This window comes from Dendronephthya gigantea, unplaced genomic scaffold (genome assembly GCF_004324835.1).
Source record: "Dendronephthya gigantea isolate DGI-Jeju-01 unplaced genomic scaffold, DenGig_1.0 000045F, whole genome shotgun sequence".
Taxonomy (NCBI): domain Eukaryota; kingdom Metazoa; phylum Cnidaria; class Anthozoa; order Malacalcyonacea; family Nephtheidae; genus Dendronephthya; species Dendronephthya gigantea.
The window spans coordinates 555,772-570,801 of record NW_021163055.1 but is presented as its reverse complement, the minus strand read 5'-3'; the positions used below and the strand labels follow the sequence as shown (position 1 = coordinate 570,801).

Sequence of the window (15,030 nt, the reverse complement as noted above, 5' to 3'; positions counted from 1 at the left end):
ATAAATTGGACTTTCATTTTGAAAAATCAAGATGCAATGTTAACAGTAAAATACTTTCAAATTTCGAGATATTGCCATTAGTACGTGATGTGCAACCCAAATTAAACCAAACTTTGTAACCCAAACTGTGAATTCGACATTATACAATGTCGTTGTACAGAAGCCATCAGGCTGTCGTGCAATATATCAGACAGAAATATATCATGACAACGAACGAGAGCTATAATGTTACAATTGCCTTTTGGCAATATACATCAAGACATTATTTGTTTACTACTATACTAGCTAAAATGTCAGAGCTATCGCATAACTGTATATTAAGAGTGTGCCGTGTGCGACTGTCGTTGTTTAAGTCGGCAACGTCGGTTGGCTCAACAATTAAGGAGTGTCTTTCATTTATTTGTGTACATTTTGTCTCGAAGGCAAAACAGTTAGCCTCGCAACAGTCTTCTAGAATTATTCATGATTCATCTCACTGACATACGCAACTACTGTAAATACTACTCTCTGTTCTACTGGTTAGATTCGGCAAGGAACTCGAACTTTCTGGCGAAGATGGAAAACTTTCGCTAGCACCCATTTCTCGAAGGAAATAACTCATAGGTTTCCCTGTTCTCAAATGACCTTCGTAGGCTTCGAGCCAAACTCTTCCTTTCATAATGACTTCATACAGCGACGAACGATCCGTCCATTGGCTGGGGTGATAGTGGCAAATTTGCAAATACCCGTCACGTTTTCCTAAAGTGTGCGCCAAAAACCCCCAATCAGGCATGGGTTTTGGCGAGGATATGACGACCATATCAGGAATCGAATTTGGAAAATCGCCGATGTAAACCCTGAGAGTGTATTCGTTGTCGTTGTTGGTTTTCAAATTTATCTCCACTTTTGTATCGCCAGTTGGATCAATCCATTTCACACTGCCAGGAAAGAAATGATCCAGCACACTTTTCTCTGCAGCTAACCTATTTCTCTGAGCTTCACTCCAGGGCATTTTTTATACGAGAGTTCAATAACGCGTTCCTTCCCGACTTGGTTTCAAGTCTATTTGCATGGCTACGTACGTACGTGTGGCATATGCATATTTAAAAGTTGTTTATAGTCTTTTTCTTGGAAATGGGGCAAAAACATTAGCAAAAACATGTCGTAGCCTGGCTGTTGATTTCGATAGGCTGGCTAAGCTGCTGTAAACATTAACACCGGCGGTGTTTCGTGAAATGAAACAAGAGCGAAGTCTTCAAATTATAAGCAACACAATAAGCGGTAGTTAAGCTGGTTACCTAATATTGTCGGTCCAAAATCAACCTCCATTATCATTTATTTATGAATGACTGCATGCATGCAGTTTCTTTTTGACGAACAATTACTTACTCTGGTCAGATCGATAACACGCTATAATTATGGTCATGTAAGCTCTGTGCTCGTTCAGTTTGCTATAGGACAAGCAGTATTCATCAAGCCGGTAACTTTGTTATACCCAACCCGTCACAATTTTAACCCTTCTTTCCCTCCAACATGCATCATAACGGAAGCCAATTGGGGTCTTTTTTAAGTGATTTAAATGATGCTTCAATGATGATTGAATTCGTTTAAGACTAAGTACCGAACGTCCTTACTACATCTACCTTCCAAATATGACTGCATTATGACTGTGTAACAGTACCCAACTTTCCTTGCCATTGCAACATGCAATGCAAATCTACTTCTGAGGCATCTAAAGTTGACAAATACGAACATTTCTTACGATCGATAACGTTTTCTGAGCATTGTGAACACTCTTTACAAATTAACATCCCTCAATTGTATTACAATATTTGCTATAAACTTGATACCCAGATCTCCAGTAACAACTGTGTGAAATTGTGTTTCTCAATAAGCCTGGCGCACAAGATGCCATTTTTTGTCGTACGATTTTAGTCGGTCGACTAAAGCCTTGCGTGTGCGATGTCATTTTTAAGCGATTTTAGTCGGCAGACTGCGATCAGAATATATCAAGACGATATAATATTTGCAAGTATGCGCGGAAATATGGAATTTTTTATCTCCTGATTGGTGGATCAAACACGATCATCTGTTATTATCGCGTTTCACAATGGCTGATTCGGCAATAAAACACGTACTGCATATTATATAATAAAGAATAGTAATATTTTCAGTAAAAAATTTTTAGTAAAAAATTAAAAAACGAGGCGCGTGCGTTTTTGGTGTAATGATGCACGATTTCGAGAGAAGCTTGTAAAACACGAGGTGTAGGTGAGCCTAGTATTGCATTTTAGTATTTTATGTTCAAATTTTTAACTTGTTTTGTGAAATTGTGGATTTTAAATATACTTTTCAACAAATGACGGGAAAGTTTCAAACTACCGTTATTTGCATCATATGGAGACGCAATATGTTTTTCTGCATACATTTTTGCGCTCCAGTTGATCAACTGATCTCAAATTAAATAGCGGCTCCATATCTTCACTATAGCTGTATGATATTTCATAAAAAAGACGCGACTGGGGACGAGTCAGCTGTCTCTCTTGACGCTTCTCTGGAATGAAAAAAAATAAATTCTTTGTGATGAGAATTGTGTTTTTAAATAAATTGTTTATGTATGTATACGGTTTCACACAACAATGTCAAAAAAATTGCTTATTTAAAATGATAAGATTTTACACTTACTCATATCACTGCGTTGTTTCGAATCTTTTCAGGATCTTTACATATAGGACCAATACAAATCCACTAGATCATCGGTCTCTTTTATGCATAGTTTCCTTTTTTTTTCAAAAATTTTTGAAATTTCCCCCTCAGCTTCCTTTGCATCTTCCTTCAATTTTCTCTGTACTTCCTCCATCCTTGCATCGTCGCTACTTGATTCCAAAAGAGTGATACTGTGCAAACTGTCCACTCCAACCAGTAAATACTTATTTGAAGCTTCGACATATACACTTGAGATCAAATGCACCATACAAGCTACGTTTATGGCGTTTTTGGAATCCTGAATGAGCCTCCCGCGCGTATTATCTGACATTTCCTGGCCATCAAGAAGTTCTTTGCATGCTCCTTTAAGATATTTCTCGGTTACATTTTGGAATATTTCCCGAACAATCTCCCAGTGATGCATCACCTTATTTAAGCGAGTGTCAAGATCGAATATTCCTTGATCATCATCGATGTTAGGATATTGCCACATATCCTGATCCTTTGTCTGAATAGGTTCAATCATCATTAATTGTATTCAGTGGTTGGTGAACAAACGCAACTTTGTACCAAGGGATAGAACCGTTTATTATATGTGTATAGAGATTTATGCACAGCAGAATGATGAAATAAAAATCGTATTTCACTGTGCAAATTAATTTCATGCAATTTGATTGGACGTACGATGTTTTTCACGTGTGAAAAAATGCCATACACGGCTTTTGATTGGACGTACGATATTCTTCACACGTGAAAAATTGTCGTATGTCATTTTGGCGGCAATTTGTTTACATTTTCTTTCAAGATGGTGTCGAAATATGGGAGTGAGATTCAAAACATAATTCTCATATTCAAGATATTTTAACATTCAGCACATTCTCAAATCTTTCGGAAAGAATGTCTAACTTCTATTGAACAAAATTACAAAGAAACTGAACGGTAATAAATATGTTTTCATGCATAAAGTTTCGATTTTGTTGCTCGCTGTGTTTTTGTATATATTAAAAGCGTGTCGTTATCAAATTGATCTCTATACACATTTAATAAACAAATTAATTCATGGTTGGCTCGTTTGTACGATTTTTATTATGCACTCGTTGCGAAGGATCGCAAACTCACTCGTTCGCCGCGCTCACTCGTTCGTATTCCGATCCTTCACAACTCGTGCATAAAAATCGTACGCACTCGCCAACCATGAAGTAATCTCTATATATGTTATACGTTTTATAGGCAGAGTTTTTTGTGTGTCCCACTGCATCTGAGGATACCTTCCTAAGTTATCCGAACAGTAAATAGAGCAGTCTCGTGTATTTATCTCCATTCAAAGCTGATAATTAAGATACCTGTCTCCCCTAAAGGAAAGGCTAGAAGGGCGAAAATCTCTAGCCTCCCCTAAAAAATGACATCAATAGATGCAGAAAACGTTCACACGAATACATGTATCAATAATTGTTGCCTTATGTACGATATAACATACCGATCGTCCAGTTTTTTGACCAATTTCATTTTCATCCTTTTGTTCGGACGTTGTAGAACTCGACCCTGCTGTTTCACTGGTTGAAACCTTAAATGGAAATTGTCCGTGTGCATTTTAAATCTGCATTTCGAAACAACAAAAAACGATCCTATACATACCTGTATCATAATGGTTCTTTTCAATGCTACTATGACATTAACTGCTTGACGTGCCACACTAGACAAGTCAGGAAAAATACTCCACTGAAGTAATGGAGAAGCTGCGGCTGCATCTTCGTTTTTTTTTTTCGCCTCATCCCACTTTTCGTCCAGATTTTTTTCACTCTCAGTTATCCGTTCCATCTTTTTACGAGCTTCCTCAATTTTATTTCTTGTTGACTTTTCTTCATCCTCGGTTTGTTCTTTCGTTCCAATGAGTGCTTCGTGAAGCTCGCTTGTCACTTTACCGACTTTTTTAAATTCTTCCGTTATGGATTCAGCTGCTTCCACGCATTCCTGGCAACTCTCTTTAGCGTTCTGAAGACGACGCAGGGCGATTTTCCGTTCCTGACGAGTGCCTTTCTCCATTAATTCCAAGGCTGCTTTCGCTTCCATAACAATGTGTTCACATTTCACGGAAATACGAATCATGCTCCTGTGTACTGCATCAAACGCAAGTCCAACGCCATTGGAAATCTGAACTAGACAAGCGCGGAAGGAATCTGGAAACTTGATATATTCGAAATTTGTACTCGGGCAAAGTTCCTTTAAACTGAAATCCTGTCTTGCCGAAATAAGTAACAAACGGCCCAATCTTGTTATAAAGATGGACGGTGCCTGAGTTAGAGTCTTGCAGATACTTGGTATTGAGGATAGTAAACGTCGATGAAATGAAGCGGAAGTTGAATCCTCAGTCGAACATTCTAATTCATCTATTTCCATCTGTTAGATCGAAAAAAGCATTAGCATATACCGGCTTCAACAGTTTATATAATAAAAGTCTGGCGCATTCTCAGTATATTTGTTCGAAATATTCATGCATATATAACATCAATTCACGCTTATCCACCAAGAAATATTTCATAAACTACAAATATTTATAATCTGAAAAATATGGGTAAATATCGACCCGAATCTCAGGCTTCATGAATTATGCCCAAAACTTGTAAAAAACGTTAGGAAGATCGAGGAAACGAGACCGAATAAAGATATATACTACATAATATAAACTATATAATTATTTTGCAGGACAGAAAGTCGTAGACGTAGTTCATTAGTTTACGGATGAACGATTCTCTTTCTTAACGATACTTACCATAAGAAGCTTTCTTCAGTTTTTTGCTTGTATTTTCCTATTAACGGAAGAATGTGTGCCTCGGAGTCCAGCGTAAAGGGAACGACGCGCATCGAGGACATGAATTTCCAGATGAATAAGTAAAAAAGGAATTTTCTCAAAAAACTAAAAAAATAAATTACAAGAAACGATGTTTCAAACCGGTATCGTTGAAACAAATTTAACAGGCCATTTTTGCTGACTTTTGACAAATTTCAAAAGTTACTGTGTCTTTAAACGCGAATATCTCAGAAACTACTCATATGTAATATATCAAACTTTAAGTTAGACATTGTAATAACAATATGGGTTATTTGATTGCAATTCTTTAGTTTGTTTGTTAGTTATGTTGAATTAAAAATACTTATTTGGGACACCCGGTATTTTTTTTATATAATAAAATCGAAATAAATCCAAAAATTAAACAGGCAAATAGTTTTCCCAACACTTGAAAAATTGTCAAAGTTTTTAAATTTTCCTTATTTCACGCGTACATGTCTACAGGATCTATAGCATTGAAAAAATGCTATTGGCTAGCTTAAGTCACGTGCTAAAATGTGATTGGCTGACAAAATAAACAAGCGATGACTGATCAAATTCAGTGTCATACCGTAGGTCTGTCCTCTTATATATCATGGCTCTCGACCAATGAAATTGCTTCAATTCTTAACGTTATTATATAAATGTAACCGCGCAGACTCAAGAATCTTCAGATAGTTTTCAACCCATCGAATCACAATTAACGCCGTTATACTTTTTAGCGCAGGAATAAAGCAACCGCATTTGATTGAAAACAAATGCAAAGATAGACACGGATAGTATTATTACTATTATATTATACATATGAATTATCATTATGGAAAAGGTTACAACATATACATATACAAGTTCTTAATGCTGCTGAAAATTACCAAACGGTTCCACGCAAATATAAAGATTGTTTATTTAAGATCTAGTTAAATGTCCTTGGAATAAAGTAATGCAAAGCAATCTTTGATTAAACAACATTCATAAAGTCACTGTGCCTCAGTGCATCTTCGATTATTGGATGCATATTTAATTATAGGAAAAATCGAGTGAACATTATAAAATTTCCATGCAAACGTTGTTATAAAAATTATTAAATGTAGCTATTTTATTTGTGAATTCTGTGCGCTCTTTCAAACTTTTTTTAAATTATCACGTGTTATCTGAACTGTGCTTACAAATGATGTTGAGATGTCTAATTTCTCAGATCTTCTTTTCTTTCTTCAGCAAGTTTTGGAATTTCCCTCTCAGCTTCCTTTGCATCTTCCTCCAATTTTCTCCATAATTCCTCCATCCTTGCATGGTCGTCAGTTGATTCCAAAAGACTGATACTGTGCAAACCGTCCACTCCAACCAGTAAATACTTATTTGAGACTTCAACGTAGAATCTTGAGATCCATTTTACGATACAAGCAACCTTCCTGGCGTTTTTGGAATCCGCAATGATCTGCTTGCCCGTAATCTTTGGCATTTCCTGGCCATCACGAAGTTCTTCGTTCATCACTTCACCACACTCTAAGGCATTGCTCACATTTTTTTCAATACGTTCTTTTATTAAGTCATGAAAGGTTTCGAACATAGTATTCAATTCCCTCCAAAATGTTTTAACCCAATAAAATTTCTCCATACTATGTTGCAGAACTTCTTTAATATTATTTATGTCGTTGATCCTTTGGTTAAATTTCTCAAGGTCTTTAGAGGCATTTTCCTTTGACTCTTTAAGCGTTTCTTTAGCTTCATTGCGATTTGTGGTGCACTCGTCATACTTTACTTTCTTTTCTCTCTAAATATAGGTATACATTATGTCTAACTATGCATAGTTTGTAAACAACTATAAAGTATAAAGTTTTACATGTAGTGAACGAAAAGCGGGGCATTTGGAGGTACAAATAGTTTTTAATAAGACTACCCTATGCGGCTATTTAGACTTTATTACATAAAGCTAGTATAGACCGCTATTAGTTAGGATTAAATTTTTTTTTAAAAGATGAGTTTTGTTAAATAGGCTTTACAGAACAGAGTGGTTTCCACTACGCGGGATTTTGTAATTTCGAAAGTTCGACTGCATGCAGCAGATCCCCTTGCATGATAGGCTATAATTAGAAAAAAAACTAAGCGAAAATTTTCATTTGTTCTACTGGAAAACTGCCGTAAGTCATTGCCACTGGTCGACTGTGTGTAATGAAGTACATGTGTTGTTATGGAACACAATGTTTAGTTTATTAGCTAACATTGCTGATATGTAATATACAGTGCATCGTATAATTATTTACTCTCTCATCAATTTGCACTGAAGTATGTTTTTCAGATAACATGCACTGTTTAGGGCCACCGATTTACATTTCGCATACTAAATATTTTCTTAACTAATTTCCCAATACCTTTCTTTCTTCATACTCGCCCTTAAGTGCTTCTGTAAAAGGTCCTCCATGTCTTCCCAGTTCCAAATTGGGCGTTGACATCTAAAATAGATATGTTCAATTTAAACAAGGACGTTAGAATATACAATCAAGCTACATGGGAAAGGCTAAAAAAGTCTTGAAACAAAAACCCACTCTATACTTACCTGCATCTGTGGTCCCACGGCTTCCTTCAATGACTCTATTGTTAAATTTATTGGGAGATGTGACACACTATCAATGAATTCACAAAGCATAATTTTCCAAGGCGATAGAGAAGCTACGGCTGCGTATTCTTTTTTCGCCTCATTCCACTTTTCGTCCAGATTTTTTTCACTCTCAGTTATCCGTTCCATCTTTTTACGAGCTTCTTCAATTTTATTTCTTGTTGACTTTTCTTCAAACTTGGTTTCTCCTTCCGTTCCAATGAGGGCTTCTTGAAGCTCGTTTGTCACTTTACCGACTTTTTCAAATTCTTCCGCTATGGATGCGGCTGCTTCCACGCATTCCTGGCAACTCTCTTTAGCGTTCTGAAGACGATGCAGGGCGATTCTCCATTCCGGATCAGTGCCTTTCTCCATTAATTCCAATGCTGCTTTCGCGTAAGTCGCAATGTGTTCAGATTTCACTGAAATACGATTCATGCTCCTGTGTGCTGCATAAAACGCATCGCAGACGCCATTGGAAATCTGAACTAGACATGCGCGGAAGGAATCTGGAAACTTGATATATTGGAACTTTGCATTTGGGCAACATTCCTTTAAACTGAAATCCTGTCTTGCCGAAATAAGTAACAAATGGCCCAATGATGTTGTAACGGTGGATGGCGCCTGAGTTAGAGTCTTGCAGGTACTTGTTATAGAAGATAACATCTTTTCATCAATCGTTTCATCAATAGTTTTTTCAATCGAATCTTTTTTATCAGCCTTTGCCATCTGTTGGATCGAAAAAAAGGATTAGCACATTCTGGCGCATTCTCAGTATATTTGTTCGAAATATTCATGCATGATATTTATGGTATGTATTTTTATTTTTTTTTCAGTAGATTTTAATTTTTTATTTATTATATATATTATGCATATACCACCACACTATACCCAATATTCATGGTCAAGTTTGACACTGCAGAGCCTGATTTACTATAAATATCTTAAAATAACAAATGGCCCAACAATGTAGTGATGAATGGTGTAAGATACAGAATAGTAAAATCTCTACGATTTTTTGGGTGGTAAATCGCCAAAAAAATAAAAATTAGACTGCTTTCCTGTACGTGCATGCAAGCATGGGAGGAATGCGGCTAATTTTTTAAGGTTCTGTTTCACGGTGCAATTTTTCAACTTGTCTCACAATACTATCTGCGGAAAATAGCTTCGTTTTATTTGTAACTAATTTATTCACCTATAAGTCCTTCAAAAGCAGTATAGAAAAGAATTCAGATTTTAACGCGTGTTTACGCGTCTTTCACAATGGGAACCTTAACGACATTCGTGACCCAGGGTCAAGGAACAGATTGTGTACTTTAATACGTCAACAGTCACAGCAACTATACGCACCGTTAGTTGCTCTAAACCTATCAACAAACGCTGCCCAACATCACATCTGATAAACGGTCGTTTGGAATGACTATACATGTGGTAGCGACATTTAGTTACAGACACCATTTAGCTTTTGTAATACACCAGGCTTGATATATTTACTTCCCATAAACCTTACAAAACGTTTCACATTCTTTTATTTTCGGTATTTTTTTTCTGTCTTTAACAAACGGTTCATTGGATAGAGAAAATTCCTAACTAGCCAAAAGCATGCATATATGCACTAAATAAAGTTAATATTCAAATTGTATAGTCATAGGTAAATCTTAAAAGCTGCATGGATGTTTTGACAAAATATGTCCATATCGCGTGGATATCAATCTGCGACTTCTCTTTTGTTCTCAATCTGTTTTTCTCTTTCGAATTTTCGCTTGTTTTTAATAGGTGACCCATATTACGTCGACACTGAACTTTGTTCGACTTGTCCAAAAACTACTCGTGGCTGTGGTAAGCGTTCCACAATAACTCCCTTCTTTTGAAATCCTTTGTCAGTCAAAACACGCACAACATCCCCTCTCTTCAACACGTCCAGTGGCCTCGCACTTCTATCATAAAACGTCTTCTGCTCCACCCTTTTTCTGTTCTAAAGCTCCTGAACTTGAACTGGATTCATCGGTTGGAACTCCAACAGGCGTTGTCAGACACCTGTACGCCTTTTTAACTCCAACAGGCAGTAGAGTTTTCTTTCTTCTTCCCGTAAATCTTTGCACCGGCCTACCAATTGTTACATCTTTTGGTGTGTTTCTGAAATTGAATAGTCCCAACTAAGGATCCGTATCGTCTTCCTTAGCCTTCTTCATAATTAATTTGGCGGTTTGAACAGCTCATTCTGCCATTCCCTTACTCTTTGGGTAACCAGGCAAGCTAAAACACTGGATTAAAATTTAACCCAGAATTAGCGCTAACCTAGCTTTGAACAACTGGCCCCTGGCTTCCAAACTGATCGAGGACCATTATCTGTGATGAACTCTTCAAAGATACCATGTCTCGCTATCTGAAATTTCATTTTTCAAATAACTGACTTGGAGGTGGTACTCTTTAAGGTGGTGGTTCTATAGTCAAGTTCGAAATCCACCATAAGAAGATACCTCCTTACCTTGCGCAGAGTGTTTTTTTCCCAGCCTAGCTTGGTTGATTTTGTTCCAGCCTAGCTTGGTTGATTGTTGGCACTTCAACTGTAGTAACAGTGCCAGTAAATAACTCTTTCTCTAGGATATCAAGAGAATTGTCATTCTTTTCTGTTTCCTTTTACAAATGAGACATGCTCTGTCAAAGTGATTTTATTGCAATTATGACAGATTTTCCCAAACGCAGGACACTGTCTATAGGACTCTAGATCATCTCTATCTTAGTCTTCGTTGAAGCTTAACAAATCGTATCTTTCAACTGCATCTTATCCAGCTAGATTTAAAAGAATACACGATTTTTCTTTTTTTGATACAGAGGCCTAATAAACAGCGGTTTCCCGAATTTGTTGAGCTTCAGAAATCCTGGTTTGCCGTTTCCATTTACGGCTTTCATGGTACAGCAAATCAAATAACGTTCCCCTTCCCCTTGTTATTTATGCTTATACGTTAAATTTTATAAGAAAAACTGGTCATTCACAGTTTCCCCTCGCATGATCATGCATGCATGTTTGCGCGCGAAAGTGGAGGTTGTTAGAAATCTAGCTATACTATAGCTATCACTAACCTTTTTAGTGACCACAATGCTGATGAGCACAATCTTTCTTCATTACGGATCAATCTTTTAAACGTTCACTTTTCCTTTGATAGTTTACCGCTGTGTCTGTAGTGTTGGGTGACATGATGATTGACGTGTTTCCAATCAGGACTACGAAGCGCCCGGCCCGTTTGTCTATATATATCGCCTTGCTTCCATGGGTACAGGCCATGGGGAAAGGGAAAATATTTTTCTATCCTGACCTCGCAGTCGGTAAATAACATATATGTCTCACAATCTCGTTCCCCGAGGCCGCGATTCCTCTGGCGAGGAAACAAACAAAGGCTCGGATCAGAAATCCTGGCTTCCGATTTGTGGCGGTTTTTATTGAATTTCAAAATTGAAACGGCGTGAACGACCGTGAAAACGAGACTGATATATCTCATTGATGAATGATGGCACAATTACTTTGTCACCCTCGGTGAGTGTGAGTTTGAGTAAGTCCTCAGTTTCTGTTCTTCAAACGGATTACTAGCTTTCGGAATACATTTGTTTTTTTCCTCTGAGGGGATTTATCAACGCTTTTCTCATATTGGTCAATACAGCCTTCCTTATAGAATTTCGTATTCTATAAATTACTGAATAATTAGTTTAGGATTAATTTCAATTTCATAATATGCATTCTGACTAATTTCAGAGCACATTCTTCATTTACTCCGTTTTGAGTAAATTTTTAGCTTTACTCGAGATGTAGTTGAGCAAACCCAATATTTCCACTTACTAATATTACCCAATATTTCCATTTACTAATATTACCCAATATTTCCATTTACTAATATTACCCAATATTTCCATTTACTGAATAATTAAACTGTAAATTGATCTACATAGAACAGAAGTAAAACCGTCTCAGTTTTTCAAGTAGTTCTGACGTCGTAACGATTACTTAAAACACGGGAAAAGTAGTTTAGGTTTCCTCCTGTAGTAACACTGGATCAATAAGAGATGATCCTTACTGGACCTCTAGGAAGAACAGTTTAGAACTGATAGAGTTATCCAGTCTAAATAAAGTTAGTTTAGTTTAGGTTTCCTCCCGTAGTAACACTGGATCAATAAGAGATGATCCTTACTGGAACTCTAGGAAGAACAGTTTAGAACTGATAGAGCTATCCAGTATAAATAAAGTTGGTAGGTCTCCGCATGCAGCCTGCACTAATTGTGCATTACCTAAACTTTGTCCCTGAAAAATCTCAACACAAACTTTACAGTTGAAAATATAAAACAAGGAAAATAAATAGTCTAAAGTTATAGTTGGTTTAACGTTTTGGTCTTCAATACGCATCATAACTCGTGCAGGAATTATGCTAAATTAATTAATGGACAGAAATTACTTAAATAAAGCATTGGTTACCAACCTTCCTGCCGTGGCTAATTAAAAGTTGCTTGCTCGTTGTTAAACAATTTTTCTTTTATTACTTCCACTTTTATTTCGCAAGTTTCAGGACAGCAGTTGCGCCTGTTAATATTAGAAATTTCTGTGTGTTATATTAAGTCATATGTTGTATGTTAGGCGGTTAGCCTATTATTACTTCCCACGGGTAATATTTGTCTATATTTGGCGATGGAATTTATGTATATACAAAAACAGGTTTAAACCTGTGAAACTAACTAACAACATCCACATTACAGTCTAAAAAAGGAAACGAGATGAAACGAAACTCTCCAAATTCAGTACATTTTTCTCTATACTTCACTGATTTCTATTTTGACGCACTTTTTTGCCGCACCTGGATGTGTTAAATTAACCGGTTTAAACTGGTTTAAAGATTCATTGAAGGTAGCTTAATAGTGGGGTATCAAAATATACAGAAAAGCCAACAGAAACGCGCACCTGGAAACTAAGCTGTTATGTAATGAAGTTATACGCCAAGCAATCGCTATTATCTATAACAACAACCAGACGTGGACAAACACCGCAGATGCTTTCGATGTAACGATGGGCAGTTTTGATGGGGCCGAAATCTGCGAACGCGTTGGTTTATTTATCCTGAGTAAACTGAAAGGGCAACTGAAGAACGTCGGACTGTACCGTGATGACGGCCTCGCCGCTATACGTACTACGTCAGGCAGATTAGCTGACAAAGCTAGAAAACAGTTGAGCGAAACTTTTAAGAATCTCGGGCTGAAAATCACCGCCACGGCTAACTTGAAGCGGGAAATTTCCTTGACGTCACACCTGACTTGACTGACGGAACATACTAACCCTACAGAAAACCACGACCCACTATGCATCGACCGCCTTTCCAATCACCCACCTGCCATCAACGACAACTTCCATCATCCATCAACAAACGAATCAACAAACTATCATGCGACAAAACAACTTATGACGCTGCATCTCAACTGTACAACAACGCACTGAGACAAAGCAACTACGACGCAACACTCACGTACGAGCAACCAACTAACAATGACAACATCAAGAATCGCAACGCAACCCAAAGACGGAAACGGCAACGCAATACAACTGGTACAAGCCCCCTTACTCGAAGAGCGTAAAAACGAACACCGGACAACAATTCCTACAACTGTTAAACAAACACTTCCCACCTTCCAACAAACTCCACGTGAATCTTCAACCGACATAACGTACGAATTAGCTACGGCTGCCTTGGCAACATGCTCTCATTCATAAACAAGCACAACAAGAAAATACTAAGTAAACACACAAAACAGACAAACGCAAACACAGACGACGCAAACAACTCACGACAATGCAACTGCAGACGATCGGAAAAATGCCCAGCTCAAGGTAAATGCCTCACATCAAACGTAGTGTATCAACCCGAAGTGTCCCGGGGCAACAACGATCCACCAGCCAGGTACATCGGAGTCACTGCGAACGATTTCAAAACGTGCTACCAAAACCACGCAAAATCGAAACCTGTATACGTTTTGCATAGTTTACTACAAATGCATGTTGTGAGCACAATTCAGTTGACATGGTATGTTTACTTCTTAATTCTACTATTTAAAGACTCGGCACTTACAGAGCAGTGATAATGACCGCGTGATAATTCATCCGTTATTTTTAACAACGGCTAGCATTGCCAATGAGTTTAATTAAATTGTTTACTGTACGAATGCTAAAAAAATATGTCTATATCATAAACGTTCTGTCTTTGTTCAGTAATTTCAATAATAAAAAGGAATACAGCATTCTAGGCTCAAGTTTGCTAGGACACCTGTTCTCCTGTAGTGTAATTCAACGCATTTACATTACCATACTAACAATGATAATTCCCACTTACCAAACTCTCAGCTTGAAATATTCTTACATCGAAAGATTACTTAAAGTCAAAGCAATCCAAATTAAAAACAAATCAAGTCCTTGGCGAGAACGCAACGTTGCCACCAGTTGTAAGTTAGAGCAAGATCTGTCACGGTAACTAGTGACTCGCTGACAATATAAACAGCTGGGTAATGGGACTTGTAATAATTTATTAGCCAGCTGACAAATCATAGCAACCAATATGCATCACGTGGATATAGTGGCTTTATAAATACCCAATGAACACCTTCCTTTGTTTGTTAAACGGTTTGTAAAAAGAATTAATAATTCATTGAAGAAAATTGGAAAGACGAGAGTGTTGTTGATCAATATTTGTAAATCATTCAGTCTTGTAAATCAATCTTTGATTTCAGACAACTCAGATTTTGAGTGGTAGCTAGCTACCCCCTCACCCTAGGTCTCGTTTCGTGTGCGCGGATAGTTTAAATACCCGCTTTGTGGTCCCGTCTGCGTCGAATACCTGACCAAAAGCTACGGATAGGTCGTAAATGTATATAGGTATATATAGGTATAGGTCTT

The 15,030-nt window shown here is 37.3% G+C and overlaps 3 protein-coding genes across 3 annotated transcripts; all 3 read right to left on the bottom strand.

Moving 5' to 3' along the window:
• Positions 1–472: 472 nt before the first annotated feature.
• On the bottom strand, positions 473–991 carry LOC114527689. Its single transcript, XM_028549396.1, has one exon. The coding sequence runs from the start codon at positions 989–991 to the stop codon at positions 473–475; it is 519 nt and encodes a 172-aa protein (XP_028405197.1).
• A 1,155-nt stretch (positions 992–2,146) lies between these two features.
• Positions 2,147–14,574, bottom strand: LOC114527584. Its single transcript, XM_028549277.1, has 7 exons — positions 14,471–14,574; positions 12,575–12,675; positions 5,456–5,599; positions 4,321–5,082; positions 4,163–4,249; positions 2,665–3,193; positions 2,147–2,533 (listed from the first exon to the last, which is right to left on the bottom strand). Exons 3-6 carry the CDS (start codon positions 5,456–5,458, stop codon positions 2,702–2,704), a joined length of 1,344 nt encoding a protein of 447 aa, XP_028405078.1. The 5' UTR covers positions 5,459–5,599; positions 12,575–12,675; positions 14,471–14,574; the 3' UTR covers positions 2,147–2,533; positions 2,665–2,701.
• On the bottom strand, positions 6,375–8,834 carry LOC114527688. The gene is made up of 3 exons (XM_028549394.1): positions 8,067–8,834; positions 7,882–7,962; positions 6,375–7,283 (listed from the first exon to the last, which is right to left on the bottom strand). Exons 1-3 carry the CDS (start codon positions 8,832–8,834, stop codon positions 6,696–6,698), a joined length of 1,437 nt encoding a protein of 478 aa, XP_028405195.1. The 3' UTR covers positions 6,375–6,695.
• Positions 14,575–15,030: the final 456 nt, after the last annotated feature.